General features: G+C 44.4%; 1 protein-coding gene across 2 annotated transcripts; it reads left to right on the top strand.

The window, feature by feature from the left end:
* Nucleotides 1-315: 315 nt before the first annotated feature.
* On the top strand, nucleotides 316-16,864 carry prkd2 (protein kinase D2). Of its 2 annotated transcripts, XM_049726992.2 has the most exons (19): nucleotides 316-1,174; nucleotides 10,057-10,195; nucleotides 10,276-10,407; nucleotides 10,491-10,687; nucleotides 10,761-10,944; nucleotides 11,046-11,117; nucleotides 11,252-11,269; nucleotides 11,378-11,537; nucleotides 11,608-11,719; nucleotides 11,984-12,061; nucleotides 12,139-12,451; nucleotides 12,532-12,584; nucleotides 12,705-12,777; nucleotides 12,892-12,998; nucleotides 13,188-13,349; nucleotides 13,466-13,564; nucleotides 14,695-14,962; nucleotides 15,040-15,125; nucleotides 15,477-16,864. In XM_049726992.2, exons 1-19 carry the CDS (start codon nucleotides 854-856, stop codon nucleotides 15,699-15,701), a joined length of 2,799 nt encoding a protein of 932 aa, XP_049582949.1. In that variant the 5' UTR covers nucleotides 316-853; the 3' UTR covers nucleotides 15,702-16,864. The 2 variants fall into 2 exon arrangements, with proteins under 2 accessions (XP_049582949.1, XP_049582951.1); XM_049726994.2 differs by lacking the exon at nucleotides 11,252-11,269 and having other exon boundaries at nucleotides 317-1,174.
* Nucleotides 16,865-17,997: the final 1,133 nt, after the last annotated feature.

The following is a 17,997-nucleotide window of genomic DNA, read 5'->3' as shown; positions in this document are numbered from 1 at the left end:
AACAAGTGTAAGATCAGTAGGTGTGGTGCTGTTATGCTGCTTAGCCAGAGGTGTGTCTTGAGAAAGTTGCTGGCTAGTGTGCCAAAGAGAACGAAGGAAAACAACTTCAAGAGAGGAAATGCATTTCCACGGAGGGATGGATGTAAGCAAAAAGAGGAGGTAACTGTGTTTTTCCAGCGTGGAGTTCCCCCCCAAGGCTATGAAAGAGGATCTGTCCAAGGCAAGCCAGGAACAGGAAGGAAAAGGAAAAGGAGGAGGAGCGAGGAGTCAAGATAGCCCCGCCCTGCTAAGAGCCTATTGGCCGGAGAGCGTGTCAATCATTACACTTCCTGTTTGGAGGCGAGTGAGGAGCCTTCGCTCACTTACGCTCTCACTCAGCTCTTTTTTCTTTTTCTCAAAATGAGTGAAGCCCAAAACTCACTCGTGTACTGAGCGCAGTCTGTCGCTCGAGTTTATTCTCATCGTTTCCTGTGCGAGGGAGGCCATTTTGTAACTCCGAAGAAACTTTTCGGAGCCGTTCTCTCACTTTCTCTTGATTTGGTTTCACATTCAATTGTGGACTTTTCATCAGCAGAGCACAAGGAGGAAAAGTGCCAGGAAAGAAGAAAAAGGAGGAGGAAGAGCAGGCTCCTTTTCCCTCCTCGAGTTGAGGGTGTGTGTGTTTCTCACGCTTGTGTAAAGTAGAGAAGACACCGTGAAGGGAGGGCAGAAAACACTTGCTGCAGAGAGGGATCCCTTCCTTAATTCCACAGGGAGGCTGGGACTATGCTCCGTGTTCCTGCGCTGGTGAGCCAGTGAATAAGCGTGATTTCCCCCCGAGAGTGTTGAGAGCTTCATCACACAGATTTCGAGGATGGCGAACGCCAGCTCCTGCATACCCTCAGGACCCCTGGGCCCGATCTTCTTTCCGCCGGGGGCCTCCTCTCTGCACGGTTCGACTGCAGTGACCCCCGTCCCCGTGGCCAGCTTGTCCCCCCAGGGTGGCTTCAACGTGATGGACTTGACCCACGGGCTGGGTGCATCGGGGGGTGCCGCGATGGCTTCGGTGACCCCGACTCCTTCAGGGGTGTCCTTCAGCATCCAGATTGGCCTGACGCGAGAGTCGGTGCTGATGCCGCAAAGTGCAGACTTGCCCTTCGTGAAACAAATTGCCTGTTCCATTGTTGACACCAAGGTAAACAAACACGCACATGCACACAACACCGTCACCTTGCAAGTTTGTTTATTGCATCAGCAAAGTTAGCGAGCCATTTTCAACAAATGGGCTGATCAATAATTCGTACACGTGGGGGATTGATCGATCTAGATTAATGGACGAATATTGATTTCAACAAATGGTGACATTGAAGCCCGACACCAGCGATTTACGCACACCTTTGTGGCGTTTTGTCTGTCTATTTGTTTGCCGATGTTGTTTCGTCACACTCGAGCAAGGAAATTGGCACCAGTCTCTGGGAAAGTTAGACAATTTTGCTGTTATTAAGCAATTAAAGCTAGTTTAGCTAGGCTTTGTTGTGTTTGTCTGCCACACAAGGGCGAGTACGGAACGCTTTTATGGCGTGCCAAGAACAAGCGTCGCAACCCATTTGCAACTTTCTAGCCATGTTACTGTGGAATTTTAATGTCTTAACCTTTTCATATTTCCTTCACGAGTTGTGCCAGAGAATTACCAAGACTGTCGTCTCAAAAGATATTAGTTTTCATATCCAAACTGTCATGGTGCCTTGAGAAACAGGTGACCTGATTTGGGAGGGGTTTTTAAAAAAAAAATTTTTTTTAGGGATGGATTTTGATAGTTATTTGGCCATTTTCTAATATGTGGTGTTTATTTCAAACAGTATTGTAATCCATTTTGCAGATGATGCTGAATTGATTGACAAGTGTGATCCTTCTATTGAACCTTGGTTGGTTCTCCAAATATCAAATAAGATAATGTGTCTCATCTGGAAAGCACACGGTTCCCAGATCGGCGTTTTATTAAAAAGTGAAAATCAATCTGCGGACACATGAGATTGCTGCGGGAAGTACGAAGCATTTTGGGAAATACGCTCTTGATATTCACCAGCAATCGTTTATTTTCACTATTCAGGGCCATGCAGTGTTGTGAGAAAAAGAAAATAATGGCATACCAGTGCTGAAGTCTTCTTAAGATGAGATGTTTGGAACATGAACTTTGAAACAGCCAATTAGGCCGCTCAGCGATTATATTGATGCATTTGCAAAGCTCAGCTTTGTGAAAATTTCTTCATTGCAAATCTGCGAGGGTGGGGGATAATCTCTATTTCATGTCTTTGTTGGCTCCCTGTGTAATTTAGCAATGTTCTCATGAGTATTTTGTGGAGAAAAATCTACAAGAAGATTATTATTATTTTTTTTTTATCAATATTAGGCTCACTCCTTGTGTTTGTAGTTTTTCCCTCGAGGTTTTCTCTTATGCCCTCAGGTAAATCATAGATGCAAGGCTACTCCTGGTATTTATTATTTCCCAAATACTATGGGGGAACGATAATAGCAAACAGATGTTAGCGATACCATCGTCCAAACTGCGTTTAGCTTCTGCTTGAACACCCGCTTAGCCAGTCAAAGTAAATGACCGTGCTGCTGAGTGTGGCGCACGGAGATTATTTTGGAGTGAGAACGATTAGAAAAAAAAAAAAGACCCTCAGGCTGTTTATCCTCATGAGCCACATACCCACACTCGGCAAGAAATGCTAAAATCCCCTAAATACAAAACCCCAGTTCTGCTAGGAGAGGAGAATTTAGGTGCGGGATGTGGACAATAGGCGGTTTGTCCCGGGCGAGGCGAGGCGGCGCATGAGCTCGGGTGCCCGAGTGTCTATGGTCACGCATGAATGCCTACATTGGTGTGTTTTTAGTGCGGTGCAGTGTGCACCCCTGCTCCCCCAGCATCGCCCACGGTCATCTCTCCCCATCCCAGAAAGCGTGAGTCACCGGCTCTGTTTATTCACAGGCTCCCTCCTTCCATTGGCACGTTTTTCCCTTCATGGCGCACGTGGGTTTCCAAGGCTAACCTTCACTTTCCCACACATGACCCCCAAAGAGTGAATACCCACTTTCCCGTCACCGCCATAACTTTGACGAGGGCTTGGAATCCCAATGTGCATTGTGTTAGCGTTTGTAGGCCTGCAGCTAGCCGCTAAGAAAAGCATCGTTTAGGCTAGCAAAGGCCGTTTGACGAGTTTTTAAAAATGAAACACACTTTGATCCTGACATAGTTTCAATTTTGGAAATCATCTTTCGTCATCTTCTTCAATCCAACTCATTGCTGTGCCTCTTGAAGGGAAATACTTCCTACCACCCCCGCTCTTCCTCCTCTTCAGATCACACACTTCCTCTCCTTGTCCACTATTCCCTCCTCCTCGTTGTTGTGCCTGGTCACTTTTCTTCTCTGCGTCTATGCATCCTCCTTCTTGTCGAACGCCCTTTTCCTCCAACTCTTTCGCAAACTCTTTCTGGAGGTCATCTTGAACGCAACTCGGATGCTGTGCTCGTCCGGGTTCGCCTTCTCAACCAGTCGAAGTAGTTTTCATTTGAGCAAAACTGCCAATGTTAAAGAGCATCGTGATTGTGGAAAAATTTATTTAGTCCTACGTTGGACAACGTCAAGTTTAATCAGCGCTGGCGGTTTGAGGACGGACACACACAGCTGTGACTAAGAGCCCCTGCCCTGGCCATTGTTTCCACCTCCGTTCTGAGAGGCGTTTGTGTGTTTCATCCTCCTCCCAAGAGAAGCTGCTTGGCCTCCTTGTTTACCTCACACTCTCTTACACGTGTAAACCACAAAAACACTCGGTGAGGTCACGGAACAGCGTGACAAACTAACTTGTGCGTTCAGTCCCGTACCCGATGTCTGTGTGTGTGCGTGTGTGTGTGGTGTGCGGTTATTCCACTTGATTTGCATGTTAGCGAAACAAGTTTGCACCTCTGACCGTTGCCCGTTGTTCCCTTGGCATTTGCGGTGTCCTGCAGTGGAGGCATATTTGATTATTCAAAGCACACCCCGCTGCCTGGAGACTACAAGAAAGGATGAGCAAGAGTAGTGGAGAAGGTCAGATGAGGAGATTTTCCCTCATTCGGATCCGGAACTTTTCCTTTGAGGGCTGCCTGGCGAGTCGACATGGCACCGTTTTGAGTTTGGTGCTAACCAGTTTGGCGCCACACCCACAATTTCTTCTTTCTGTCTGGAACATATGTACACACCCAGCATTGTATATTTTCTTATTTCCACCCTTTTGCTCCCTCCTACATCAGCAGGAACTAAATGATCAAAAGTTTCTCCGCCCATTTAATTAAAAAGTTTTCCTTCATTGTCAGGTGTTAACAATTGCTTCCTTATTGACTTTCTGTTTGGTGTACGGTACAATAATTTATTTCCTCCTTTGATAAACACTGTATTTGACGAAAGTAAAAAGAAAGACAAAATGAGACGAAAGCTGACAGAATTTTGTCATTCATGCACCTTCACAGACTGGTTTGCATTCCAAAGTCTGCTCTGAATAAAAAAAAAAAAAAGGGGAGGGGGGTTTTGGGCTTGGGTTGCTTTTTCCAATTTGCTATGAACTGTAGAATTGTGACCAACTGGGCAGGGAATCAAAAATCGAAAAAAACATTTTGGAGAACACAAGGAGAGCTTTGTTGTTGCGTGGCTTGAAGACAAACAGAACCTAAAATGTAGTCATTATCATTCATATGATGGCCATTGATGAATAAATCATTCAAAAGTAAATCAGATTTAAAGAGTCAAGAGTTTCAAGTTGTCCACTAGAGACGCTGTTTTTTCATTTTTCTTTCTTTTTAGAAGCCACGGTGACTCATGTAAACAGTCGTTAGTCATATGACTGGGGCCCACAAAGTTTGCCACTCTTGATTTCTTTCCCAATTAGGATCCAAAGCCACCCCACAGGAAAAGAAACAAAAACTTTTAAATAGAGGAGATGGAGCGTGGATGAAAGACGTTGGGATGACTCACCCTTGAACGATGTGTGTCGGTTGCGGCCTGCAGCATGCAGCTTAGTGTGTGTTTGTGTGTGTGTACAAACAGCTTCAATTTGTTTACATATGGCTGATAACTTTGGAGCAACAGCCACATGACTATTTCCATACATCTTTGTGTTGAAATCATAACCAGGTCATGTTATCTTCAACGATGTCATCCGTGGCTTGTTTCCAACTTTCCATCCTGGCATTTATTTTCGTCTTCCGACTGTCGCGTGCAACGGCTGATTTGATGACAATGACTGCATTGTCACACTGTCACTCACGCACAATGCTAAAAACGACTGCTTGCCCCGTGGAAAGACTTTGGAAATTACACTGGTAAATTATTTATGCCCTAATTACATTATCTTGCCATCTTTCTCTTCAACTGTTCATAATTTAAGATAGAGCAAAAATGATTTATGATTGATTTGATTTTGCTTGTCTTGAAATGTTCAGTTGCAATGGCTTGACTTGCGTATCTTCTTTATCCTCCACTTTTTCTATCCTGCTTAGCCACTCCCCTCGTGTTACCTTTCCCATCCTTCCTTCCTTCACGCTTCGAGCCGAATGAAAGGCTTTGCATGAGTGCGTTTCCACGCACCCTGTTCGTTGTTTGTGTTTTTTTCCATGACTGTATATTGTAGCCATGAAGCGTCACTAGCATCGCAACCTAGCCTTAATGTGACCATGAAAATTACCTTCAAGCTACATTTGAAGGTGTGCCAGAATTTGGGTGTGACTAATATGACACTTGAAGAGAAAGTAGAACATACAACATAAGTCATGTCATTTTTTTTTTGCCATTCCAAAAACTTACATCTGCTCTCTTTAGCACCGGTTTGAATCTCCAAAAATGGCTTTATATCTATGATGACTTTTTGGGTGTGTAGATTTTTTAGATTTCAATATGTTTTTAGATTTTTTATGGAATATTCCACAAGTCTTTTTTTCCCCCGCCAATTCAAAATACTCAGACACGCGTGACATTTTAAATATGTTCCAGCCCGAATGATGACCACAGAGATTGTCAGATACCATATGACCGCCAACATTTCCGAATAGTCTCATCTAATAATCAGCACAATTTAAGACTCTGAGATAAGCAGCAAAACATTTTGAAGCGCCATTAAGATGGCAACTATGTGGGCATCACACTGGAGTTTTCAAGGCTTGAGATGTTATCTCTGCTTGGCTGAGCAAAAGAACAAATGCATGTCTCTGTAACTCGCAGGACATCTCAGGCCATTTGCTGTTTTGGTCCCTCTGGCATCTCGGAGTGGAAAAAAAGAGTGCGTGCATACCAATTCTAATGAGGGCCATGCTTTTGAGTCAACTTCGGGATGGAACACAGCTCTGCACACAAGATTTTTTTTTTTTTTTTTAAACTACACATTCAACAAACACGCGATTGTAGCATTTATCCCCAAGCTCTACTTTTATAGCACATCCAACTCGACTATACGGCGGTGATCCCGATTTACTTGGGTGACATCACAAAAGTGGATTTATTCACCGGCCCTTTGCGTGTACACAATTTTTATGCTTGTTGTTTTAGTTGTGCCAAGCCCAACGGGGAGCTGATGTCACGAGATTTTACGCCATAAACATGCCAGCTTTGTCTGTGAGTTTATGTTTTGAACAGACAATAAATCACGCAGGCACAACTGTAAATACTTCAATGGAGGGCGGCGGGAGGAGCGCCATTAGAGGAATGACGAGCATTTACGTTGACTGCTTCATATCATCGTCATCCTGTGACCTCACTGGGTCTAAAAATAGCAAGCTGGGTTTCTTCCATTGCTCGAAAGAGAAAAAAAACAAAACATTCCTGCGTCGCACCGGGTTGCTGCGAGGATCTAATGAGGGCAGGTCTTTGACGTCTTCACGTGCAGGTTGCTAGGGTAACGGCTCATTACGCTTCTGATGACTTTCATAAAGGTGGGGCTCTTCTATCCAGTCCCCCCCCCCCCCGCCTGACACGTTAACAAAGGGGAACTTTAGCCCGACAATTAAGGAACCAGCAATGATCCTGACCACACACACAAACACACACACACTGTGTAAGCAGATATGATTGGCTCCACACCCCCACATGGATGTTTAAACAACGTGTGCCATTTGAAGGGATGCAGTGTGTTTCCTCTTGCTTATAAAATGACTTGGATCAGTTTTCCGTTGCTGTTGTCACCGAAACGCAACACCTTGTAGGGCTTCAAAAGTTTGTCTTGTCCAGCTTCAGCCAACAGATTGCAGCGTCTCTGGGATACACCGACCGCCGTGTCCAAATAGTGATCCTTCCTCGTTGTCGCCTTGCAACATCTCACCTTTTCCCCCTCGCTCGCTCGCTCGCTCGGCTGTGATCTCCTGCAAAATGTTAGCTCACGGTTGTTGTCTGTGCTAATGAGCCAACGACAACAACAAAGATGGCGCTTTACGTTTTTACCATTGTTCCTCGCCGCCGGTATAGGAACCATCTAAAGACTGGGCCACGGGAGGGGGCAATGATGGGGAAGATGAAAAGCAGAAACCCACGGCTTCCTCACAAGTCATTGTATTCTTGACTGTTGCTTTTGTTGTTCTTCTTGTTCACAGTGCATCATAACAACCAATCTTTTCACACGTTCACCATCTTCCGGATTGTCTTTTCCCCTTAATAGATATTGAATGACTCACTTCCACACTGCACTTGTGACCCGCATCATATGACCAAGCGTTTGAGGTGAAGGGTCGCTGTCAAAGCGGCATTAGATCGCTACATGTGACAGACAGAAAATACAATTTGTAATTCCCCTTTGACTCTCAAGAGCCGCACTCCATGACATCACTAAAACGTTGCTTCCGTGACATCGTCCGATATGAAAAGCTGTTTAGTGTGTGCATTGTACACACAGAGCTATATTGCTTGTTTTGTGTTTGCGTGTGCTTTTGTGTGTTTTTAATAATGGCTGACATGATTAAGTTGTTTGCCCGTTGATGACGTTATCGGCAGCGACACTCGGCAACAGTCCTTACACCTGCCATGTTATTTTATAGGACTGCATTTTTTATTCCCACAGTACTTTGCGGAAGGATGGAGGAGCAAGAAAATTAAAAGCAAAGTTTAGCCCTGTTGGAAAATATACGTGGGTCAGTCAGGTCATTAGATTACAAGAAAGGAAGTGCCTGGCGAGTCGGCATCTTTGTTAGCATCTTTTTCCACTTTCGACGTCTCTCACCTTTCTTGCCCTTATTAGTTTTCAGCGCCTAAATATGCACAGCTCGCTGGATGAGTTGAAAAGAAGATTAGAGATCGCTTGAAAGGATACAAAGAAAAGCGGGGGTGGATGTTGATGAAGGGGAAACATGGACGGACGGGGAGGGTGGAGGCAAAGAAGGTCTTGTTTATAATTCATTTCAGGCATAATAGCTTTGTTGGCCCAAAGAACTGCAGGTATAGTGAGGAAACCTGATCCCTGGTAACCCAAATCCAGTCTGGAGACACAGCCCAGTCTCCGGGACATGACACCATGTCGTGTACATGCAAGGATTATTCAGCCTGTTTGCTGTCTCGCTAACCTCTCACCTCACAATGTACACACGAACATGGGCTGCTCATAAAATTGCAATCCAAACAACATCCCCTTTTCTCCAATGATGACTCCGTTCCCATCTCCAGCTGGTAGCTGTCGGAAAAAGAAAAGAAAGCCGTCATTTTCTCACAGGCTACTCTATAATATTCTCCGTAGACAAACGCCAAAGACGTGATTGCTGCCATTGTGGTTAGCGTATTGTAGATTTTGGATGGCCTGCATGGGACCATTGCTTTCTCTGGCAGTTTAAAAAAAAAAAAAATGGAGGGAGCTGTAGCTCAAATTGTGGCGGCGCTTGTAAGCTGCAAGGAAAGTGGGATGTCTGTGGGTGATTGTAATTACACATTTTAGTTGCGTCAATCCTGCCTGATGTGTGTAGTTTTGACATCATTTGCTGTTTTGGTGTCTGTCCTTTGGAGACTGATTGGGGTGGGGAAAGTATTTTTATTAGGCTGTCTTACACATTATATGCCAGATACAGACAAACTATGTTTGTGTATGTCAGTCTTGACTTGTCTATTTTATAATGCTGACTATTTTACTGCTCTAATATACACGATTTGGCGTAAACTGGATTTCAAGAGGTATGAATCCGAAAGCAACATGCAAACGCCACATGGCAAGATTTGAACCCCGGGCAAACACGCTAACCACACGCGGTACATATATCTGATTCGAAATGTTTGATGTAGGTGGGTTGAAAACTTCAATGGGTGCAATATTTTCGTCAGCACTATCTGGGCCACTTTCACCGCAGCTGATAAACAAACCTTCAAACGTGCGGCAGACATTTTCTGGAACCGCACGGTGCCGATTTAGCTGTATAGTTGAAATTCTGTCAAATGTTAGCTTAAGTTTGCTAACCCTCAAGAAAGTTGCCATTCTAGATATCTTTGTGTTACCTGTGTATGATTGTATGTTTTTGGGAGCGACTGTGTGGTTAAAAGCAGTAGCCGTTACTGGGGTGTGGTGGCCTCCTTTTTGTGTAGCTTGGCACTCGTACAACTAGCTAGCTACAAGACGGGCCTGTATATCAGACGTGTTGCTATTTTGCAAACTAAGGTCGTCACTGTGTGTGTCGATGTGTGCGTTGTTTGTGAGTGGTGCTGTGTTAACGCACACTGTGTACATAAGTGAAAAGGAGGTGTGTGTATCATATCCTCCTAAGGCGTAGACCAGCTTATGTTTCCTGTACATTGCTAACTTTTGACCATATAGTGAACCTTGACTCCAAACAGGAAAAACAACAACATTCCTTTTCTTGGCCTATAAGCATCATCTTGGATGTGATATTGTTGGGACTGTTATAAGGAATACTAATATTATACTGTAGTTGTGTTTATACACCAAAACCAGATGAAAATATTTACGTAATGTTTATGAGCCGTTGGTTCTGAGCGCACGCACAGTGTACATAGAACACGGAGACTTGTTTTGTTTTCTCCTCTTAGCTCAATTTGTGATGTTCTCTTTGTGTATGTTACAGTTCCCAGAGTGTGGCTTCTACGGTATTTACGATAAGATTTTGCTGTTTAAGCACGACACATCAACCAACAACATCCTGCAGCTGGTTAAAACTGCAGGTGACATTCAGGAGGGAGATTTGGTGGAGGTGGTGCTATCTGGTAAGTCATCTAAAAAAAACACCAACCGTCATCTGTTTAGGATTTCCATTTGATCTCTGAATGGATCTTTTTCCTTTTAGCGGCAGCCACATCGGAAGATTTCCAGATTCGACCCCACGCTCTGAACGTCCATTCCTATCGTGCCCCGGCCTTTTGCGATCACTGCGGAGAGATGTTATTCGGGCTGGTCCGACAAGGGCTCAAGTGTGATGGTGAGAAATGATGTCATAGGATCTCAAATCATCACGCTCATTTGCACTAATGTTTCTTTACTGTTTCTTGGCGCCCCCTGCAGGCTGTGGGCTGAATTACCACAAGCGCTGCGCATTCAACATTCCAAACAACTGCAGAGCTCGGAAAAGACGCCTGTCCACTACCTCCGTGAACAGTAGCCAGTCCCTGCGGCTCTCCACCAGCGAGTCCGTTCACAGCCTCGGGACCACATCTACCTGCACCGAGGATTCTGGACTGGTCCGCTCACACACGCAAATGGTACGATTTAACGCCGCTTCCAAATAGTCTGTTACATCCACTGAATGGCTTTCTTTCTTTCTATCCATCACAGCCCCGGACGCCGAGTGAGTCCCGGCGCTTTTACACGGGCCGTCCCGTACATTTGGACAAAATCCTAATGAGCAAGGTGAAAGTGCCGCACACGTTCGCCGTCCACTCGTACACCCGTCCCACGGTGTGCCAGTACTGCAAGAGGCTCCTTCGAGGCCTTTTCAGGCAGGGCTTGCAGTGCAAAGGTGAGCAAAGACATAAAACAATTGATCAAATAATAAAAAAAGAGGAAACAAAATCTCTGCCTCGAAACCTCCAATTATTTTTTTGAACGTATTGTCCTCAGACTGCAAGTTCAACTGCCATAAACGCTGCGCGTACAAAGTCCCTAACGACTGTCTGGGCGAAACCATCGGAGGTAGGTGGACATCTCTGCAGCGACAAAATGCTAACCCTGCTATTAATACGAGCTCATTTGCATGCTTGTACAAATTCATAACAAGAATAATAACAAATGTGAACTCATTTCCACTAATCTCTTTATCTTCTCAGAAAACAGAGGTAACAACGGTAAGTCTGCATGTATGCATGCTGGACGGTTGGCAGGCACCAGGGAAAAAAAAAAGAAAAACATCTTCATAACATGTTACACTCAACTCCGTTGACATCTTCTCCTAGATATGTTGAGTCCCAGTGCTGACCCCGAGGTGCCCATGGACTACACCAGCGATTACGACGCCTCGGACAAGTCATCCATGGACGACTCGGACGAGGCCTGCAGCATCCCGGGCTCCTTTTCTCCAGAGAGCAACCAGGACGGAGTCAGTGCAGACCAGAGGTACTCAAATCAACGACGTCACACGAATCTTATATTTTGATTAACACCTGCATTCTGTGCTTCTCTTTAGTGTTTACATTCCGCTCATGAGGGTGGTCCAGTCCGTGCGGCAAACAACCCGTCGATCCAGCACAGCTATCAAGGAGGGATGGATGGTTCACTACAGCAATAAGGACACACTGGTACGTAAATCATGACACTTATCTGGTTTCCTTTTTTCCTTTCTTGTAGCTTTTCCGTCTTGCTTGTTCTGTTGATTTTCCTTTCTTGCTGCACCACTAACACTTGCTCTGCTGTCTTTGTCCTTTTTGTTTGTTTTCTTCATGTCTCTCTTAATTTCTCCATCTCTTAGCCTTCCTATCACCTGGTCATTCTTCTTCTATTCCTCTTGGACGTCAGCTCTCAAACCTTCCCTTACATATCCTCTTGGTGCGCTACCCCAACAGAGAAAGAGACACTACTGGCGTCTGGACTGTAAGTGTATCATCCTTTTCCAGAACAACACCTCAAACAAATACTACAAGGTAAGTCCAGATTGCTGCATGGAGTTTCTCATTTCTAGTAAGCCACCAAAGCTTTCTTTCATCCATCTTCCTTGTAGGAGATCCCTCTATCGGAAATCCTGGAAGTACGACCTGCCGGTAACTTCACCTTGGTACCCTCCGGTACAAACCCGCACTGCTTCGAGATCATCACGGGCACCATGTGCTACTTTGTGGGGGAGGACCCCAACACCCTTACACCCCTGTCCCCCCAGCACGCCCTCCCCCAGTCCCCCCCATCCCCCAGCCAAGTGGCGCCCAACAGCGGCATCGGCCGGGAGGTGGCCAAGGCGTGGGAGAGCGCCATCCGTCAGGCCCTTATGCCCGTCATCTTCCAGGATGCCCCGCCGGCCGAGGGACACACCACACACAGTAAGTCACATCTCCGCTGGCCAATAAGAGATTTAATAATAATAATAATCATAATAATGGATGGAAAATAATCTCCTTAGGACAAGCCTCCGTCAGCATTTCTGTGTCTAACAGTCAAATCCAAGAAAATGTGGTAGGTCATCTTTTTTGGCCACACACACATTATCCTTGAAAAAAGTAAATGAGAATCTATATATAGTATGAATAAATAACATCATATATTTGTTAATGAGTTGAATGCACCTTCCTGCAGGACATTGGTACAGTGTACCAGATATTTGCAGATGAAGTTCTGGGGTCAGGGCAATTTGGAGTTGTGTATGGAGGTATGACCTTTCACATGAAACTCAAGTCCCAAGAGGATTGGATTGAATAATGAACCAAATACACCTCCTATTTTCCAGTGGGCACACTTCTAACTGTCAAATTTCTCCCATCAGGAAAGCACCGGATGACCGGGAGGGATGTGGCCGTCAAGGTTATCGATAAGCTCCGCTTCCCGACTAAGCAGGAGAGCCAGCTGAGGAACGAGGTGGCTATCCTGCAGGTAAACGTTTTCCATATATGTAAGGTGAAACTGGTTTGACTTCATATCATTTATGACCAGAAGGGGGCAGCAAAGATGACTCCTCTCCATTCAAAAAGTTGCCAAGATTTCAATTCTCCCCATTTGCTGGAATGTGTTTCCCCAGTACCTTCTAAATCACTAACAACAACATTGAAAACTCACTTTCAGAGTTTGCGCCACTTGGGCATCGTAAATCTGGAGTGCATGTTTGAGACGCCGGAGAAGGTGTTTGTTGTCATGGAGAAGCTCCACGGCGACATGCTCGAGATGATCCTCTCCAGCGAGAAAGGCCGACTGCCTGAGAGGCTCACCAAATTTCTCATCACTCAGGTGTGCATGCGCCCCGCTCTGGTGCTTAATGTCATTTTAGATGTTTGTGTGCGTGTTGCGTCAGACATCATGGCATTTTTGCGGGACACTTTAAAGACCAGTCTGTGTTTGCGCAGATCCTGGCAGCCTTGCGACACCTGCACTTTAAGAACATCGTCCACTGCGATCTCAAACCCGAGAATGTGCTGCTTGCTTCTGCTGATCCTTTTCCCCAGGTAGGAAAACAAAACAATTACCATTTTTCAAACAAAATGAGTTCCTCTTCTTTTTTTGTACCGCAAATGTATTTTCTTTGGACATGTTACTTAAAAGTTACAGCATTAAATTTCACTTCATTTGACTGAACGTTTTCACACAAATGACATTTAGTGGGGGCGGCTCGGTGGCGCACTGGGTAGCACGTCCGCCTCACAGTTAGGAGGGTGCGGGTTCGATTCCACCTCCGGCCCTCCCTGTGTGGAGTTTGCATGTTCTCCCCGGGCCCGCGTGGGTTTTCTCCGGGCACTCCGGTTTCCTCCCACATTCCAAAAACATGCTTAGTAGGCCGATTGAAGACTCCAAATTGTCCCTAGGTGTGAGTGTGAGTGAGATTGGTTGTCTGTCTCTGTGTGCCCTGCGATTGGCTGGCAACCAGTTCAGGGTGTCCCCCGCCTACTGCCCGATGACGGCTGGGATAGGCTCCAGCACGCCCGCGACCCCCGTGGGGACTAAGCGGTTCAGAAAATGGATGGATGGATGGACATTTAGTGGAGGCAGAGCAATTAAATGCACTTCCACTAGGTGGCAGAAGGTACACTTAACCTCTGCGTCGAGCCACCTCTTGCCATTTCTTGTTCAGAGCTTTCTGTTCGACATGAATCACATGAGTCAGAAAATTGGGGAGGAATGATTATTTTAGTTTATATATAGCACCTTTTGTGACATTTTATTCGCTGGCATGCTGGGAGAGTTTCCTCATATCTGCCTTGGCTGGATGGATAATGGTTGGTGAACATTGTGTAAATGCAAATTTGCCTTCATCATTCTAGCAACACAATGAAGGACACGACGCATCAGAGAGAAACATTACAAAAGAATCACGTGAATGCCCTTTAGATGCTTTTAAAAATAGACAAGAAATGCCAGTGTTTATTGACTGTGAATCGATCGTTATTTTAGTATGCTGCTGTCTGAAAAAAAAAAAAAAGCCGCAGCCTCAGGCAGGATAGCTCCTCATAATTTTTCGACTAGGTAAAAAACAACTTCACAAAAGGCATTTTTACCGTGATATTCAATAGTATTAAAAAATATGCCCAGCCATTGTTATTATTTAATCAACAGTTACTGGTCTTATTTCCCCTCTCAGGTAAAACTGTGTGATTTTGGCTTTGCCCGAATCATCGGGGAGAAGTCGTTCCGTCGCTCGGTGGTCGGCACGCCGGCCTACCTGGCCCCGGAGGTCCTGCTGAACCAGGGCTACAACCGCTCGCTGGACATGTGGTCCGTCGGCGTCATCATGTACGTCAGCCTCAGCGGGACGTTCCCTTTTAACGAGGATGAAGATATCAATGACCAGATCCACAATGCTGCCTTCATGTACCCTTCCAACCCTTGGAAACAGATCTCCTGCGACGGTAGAGGGAGTGGAAGTTTTTCTCTTGGGTTGTTGTTGTTGTGTGAGCTTTATTTATATGATCTCTTTGATTGGCAGCCATCGACTTGATCAACAACTTGCTACAAGTTAAGATGAGGAAGCGCTACAGTGTGGACAAGAGTCTCAGCCATGCTTACTTACAGGTGCTTCTCTCTTTCCCTCTGTGTATCAATGAGATTTATTTTTCCATGCATCACCTATCCATCCATTTTCTAACATCATTAGGGTTGCAAGTGAGCTAGCGTCTCCCCCTGCTCACTTTGAGGAATTATTATTGCAAAACCATCCATGTATAAACGCATTTTAAGCACTAAAAAATGTGATAATGACTTGGATGAACATCAAGTGATCATCAGTGAGGGAAAAAAAATGGTTTTGGGTCATTTAAGTTCTCACTGACACACCCACACACGCTTCTTGCTTAATGACGTACTAAAAGCCCTTTTGAACTTTGATCGAATTCCACCCAAACTCTATTTTCTCTTCCCTCTCAGGACTATCAGACATGGTTAGACCTGCGAGAGCTGGAGACCAAGCTAGGCGAGCGTTACATCACCCACGAGAGCGACGATAGCCGCTGGCAATCGTTCGCCCACCAGTACACGTTGACGTACCCCGCTCACCTCGTGGCCCCGCCTCCCGCGCACGCCTCGGACGACGACGAGGGCAGGGACGACACGGATGTGCAAGGCCTCACCGAGCGAGTCAGCATCCTCTGAAGGTCCACCAAGCGTTGGGGTGAAGTTGTTCTCCTAACAGTGTTTACACAGTCGTCACCATTATCAGCTGTATGACAGCGCTTCGATTTCTCAAGTCGGCATTCAAATGATCTCTTTTAATTGCTGTTGGAAATGTTGAAAAGTTTTGCCGGTCTTTGCAGATAACCAGCAAAATAAATGAAACGTACTGTATATCTGATTTAGATCCACATAGATGAAAGTGGCAGGGGTCACATTTGGAAAAATCTGAATTATTCTGTTGACAAAAAAACAGATAAATGACACGAGCAAACAAAATCGAAATTGACCTGCAGTACGCCCGTAGCTTACGTTACGGTCCACCGTGTTCTCATTTAATGCTAACATTAGCCCAAAAATGTCAGCAAGCTCACAAATTCTGCTGTTTGCATGTACATTGTCTGCTTGCCGGAAAGTGCGGGAATCTTGAGCGGCGTGCATTTCTTGCAGTTTGGCTTCTATTTAAAACAAGAGTGAATCATGAAGGTTTAATGCCAAATCTAATGAAGCCGTCTCAAAGGTGACATTGACTCATAGAAGATGTAAAAAATACAATATCCTCCCACTTGTTTGCTTCATAACCCATGAAAGCAAACATTTGGATTGGTCATGTAAAATAATCATTTGAAACACACCTAATGATCAAAAAATAGCAATTCCTTGTTTTCATGTGGTGCTTTCACCTGACTCAAGCTTTGTGGTCATTCCCATAAAATGAATGCCCGTAATGGTCCTGGACAACTGGAAGTATTGATTAGGCGACAGCGCATCTTCCTGTAATTAATACAAACCACAATCATAAACTTTAGAAATTCTAAAAGTTTCTGCCAGGAAACAGGGGCAGCGCTTCTACTTCTCTTTTCTCCCCGCATTCACAAGAACGCCTTTTTTGTTTTAAGGACCTATCTTTTGTGGTGTGAATGTAACTAGATGATCTATTTTCTGCCATGTCAATAGGTTGCATGTTTTCACATAGTACAATATTGTAGATTCAATGTTGTTTTTATTGTAATAGCCCACCGCTAGCTAGCATGTGTACCCTGAAGTTAGTGTCGTGTCCATTTTTTCGACAAAAAGTGGACGATGATGATGATGATGGTGATGATGCTAGACTTTGTAGCACAATACAAACCAAGAGAATATTCTCTCTTTGTTTTGTCCTTTTTTTAAATTCACTTTCATATAAATAAATGCAACGTTAGATGACAAATAAACAAACACTACCACAAGCAAGTGCCAATGCAAAAGTATTTGCCGTACCTTCACAGTTACCTCAACGGGATTGTGTTTTGACAAATTACTTGCTCACTTCTTTTCAACCAGCAGACATCCGCTGACAACGTTTCATTATCAACTTGTGCATAAAGAAACCAGTTGTTAGCATGTCTGAGTGCAAAAATCTCACCAATAGCAAAAAAAAAAAAAAAAAAAAAACATTTCAAACCAAACATTATTTTTGGGCGATTTAAAAACAACCCCAGCTGCTGTACAAAAAGGTTAAATTCAACATTTAAAAAGCAAACGTCGTTAAAACAATAAATCATCGTAGCCAGCTAACTCCTAAGCTAACACCTAATCACAGCAGTTGTAAACATTTCAACATCTTCTTGTCATTTCAAAATTCACACTCAATGAAACTAATTACAGATATGTAAAAGCAATATGCTTGTTCCCGAGAAGAGCGGTTTTTAATCCTCTCTTTAAAAATGGTACACTTTGTAATATCATATGCTAATTTCCGAGACATGCATAGATGCGCATACAAAAGCCGCCCAAGGACAATTCTACAGATGTCTCCTAGGCAAAGGCGGCGGACAAGGATTGTTTTCCATATTGCGATAAACACACTCAAGCCTGCTCTTGAGCAATAAGAGCACTTCTGGGTCGCTAAGCGTAAATTGCCCAATGGCTCGTTGTTTAAGTCTCTTCTATGTGCTGCTACCTTTTGTTTTTTTTTGTCATCAGCATAAGAACGCTACTTGATTCAGATGCGAATCTTGAATCACAAGATGAGAATTGACGCTAATAAGATACAACCGATGACAATTATAGAAACATTTTGCATTTTATGTTTACGTACATTATCAGCAACCCCCGTGGGGACAAGCGGTATAAAAAATTATGACATTATCTTACCTATAATCAGTAGTCAGTAATATAAGTATGAGTCTGTCTTTAAATGTTTAGACCTCTGCATTTTTATGGACATTTAAAAAAAAAAAAAAAAAAAAAAAGCATTGTCTTCAAGCATGAGTCAAATAAAAACGTCTCAGGCTGA

The sequence above is a fragment of the Syngnathus scovelli genome, chromosome 7 (genome assembly GCF_024217435.2).
Source record: "Syngnathus scovelli strain Florida chromosome 7, RoL_Ssco_1.2, whole genome shotgun sequence".
Classification (NCBI taxonomy): domain Eukaryota; kingdom Metazoa; phylum Chordata; class Actinopteri; order Syngnathiformes; family Syngnathidae; genus Syngnathus; species Syngnathus scovelli.
Note: the sequence above shows the minus strand (reverse complement) of the source record. Positions and strands in the feature narration are given on the sequence as shown.

Excerpts from the sequence above, each read along its gene's own strand:
- prkd2 (XM_049726992.2), top strand. The coding sequence starts at position 854 with ATGGCGAACGCCAGCTCCTGCATACCCTCAGGACCCCTGGGCCCGATC. Across the intron at positions 1,175-10,056 it reads GTTCCATTGTTGACACCAAG|TTCCCAGAGTGTGGCTTCTA; the intron begins GTAAACAAACAC and ends TGTATGTTACAG. Across the intron at positions 12,778-12,891 it reads ATTTGGAGTTGTGTATGGAG|GAAAGCACCGGATGACCGGG; the intron begins GTATGACCTTTC and ends TTCTCCCATCAG.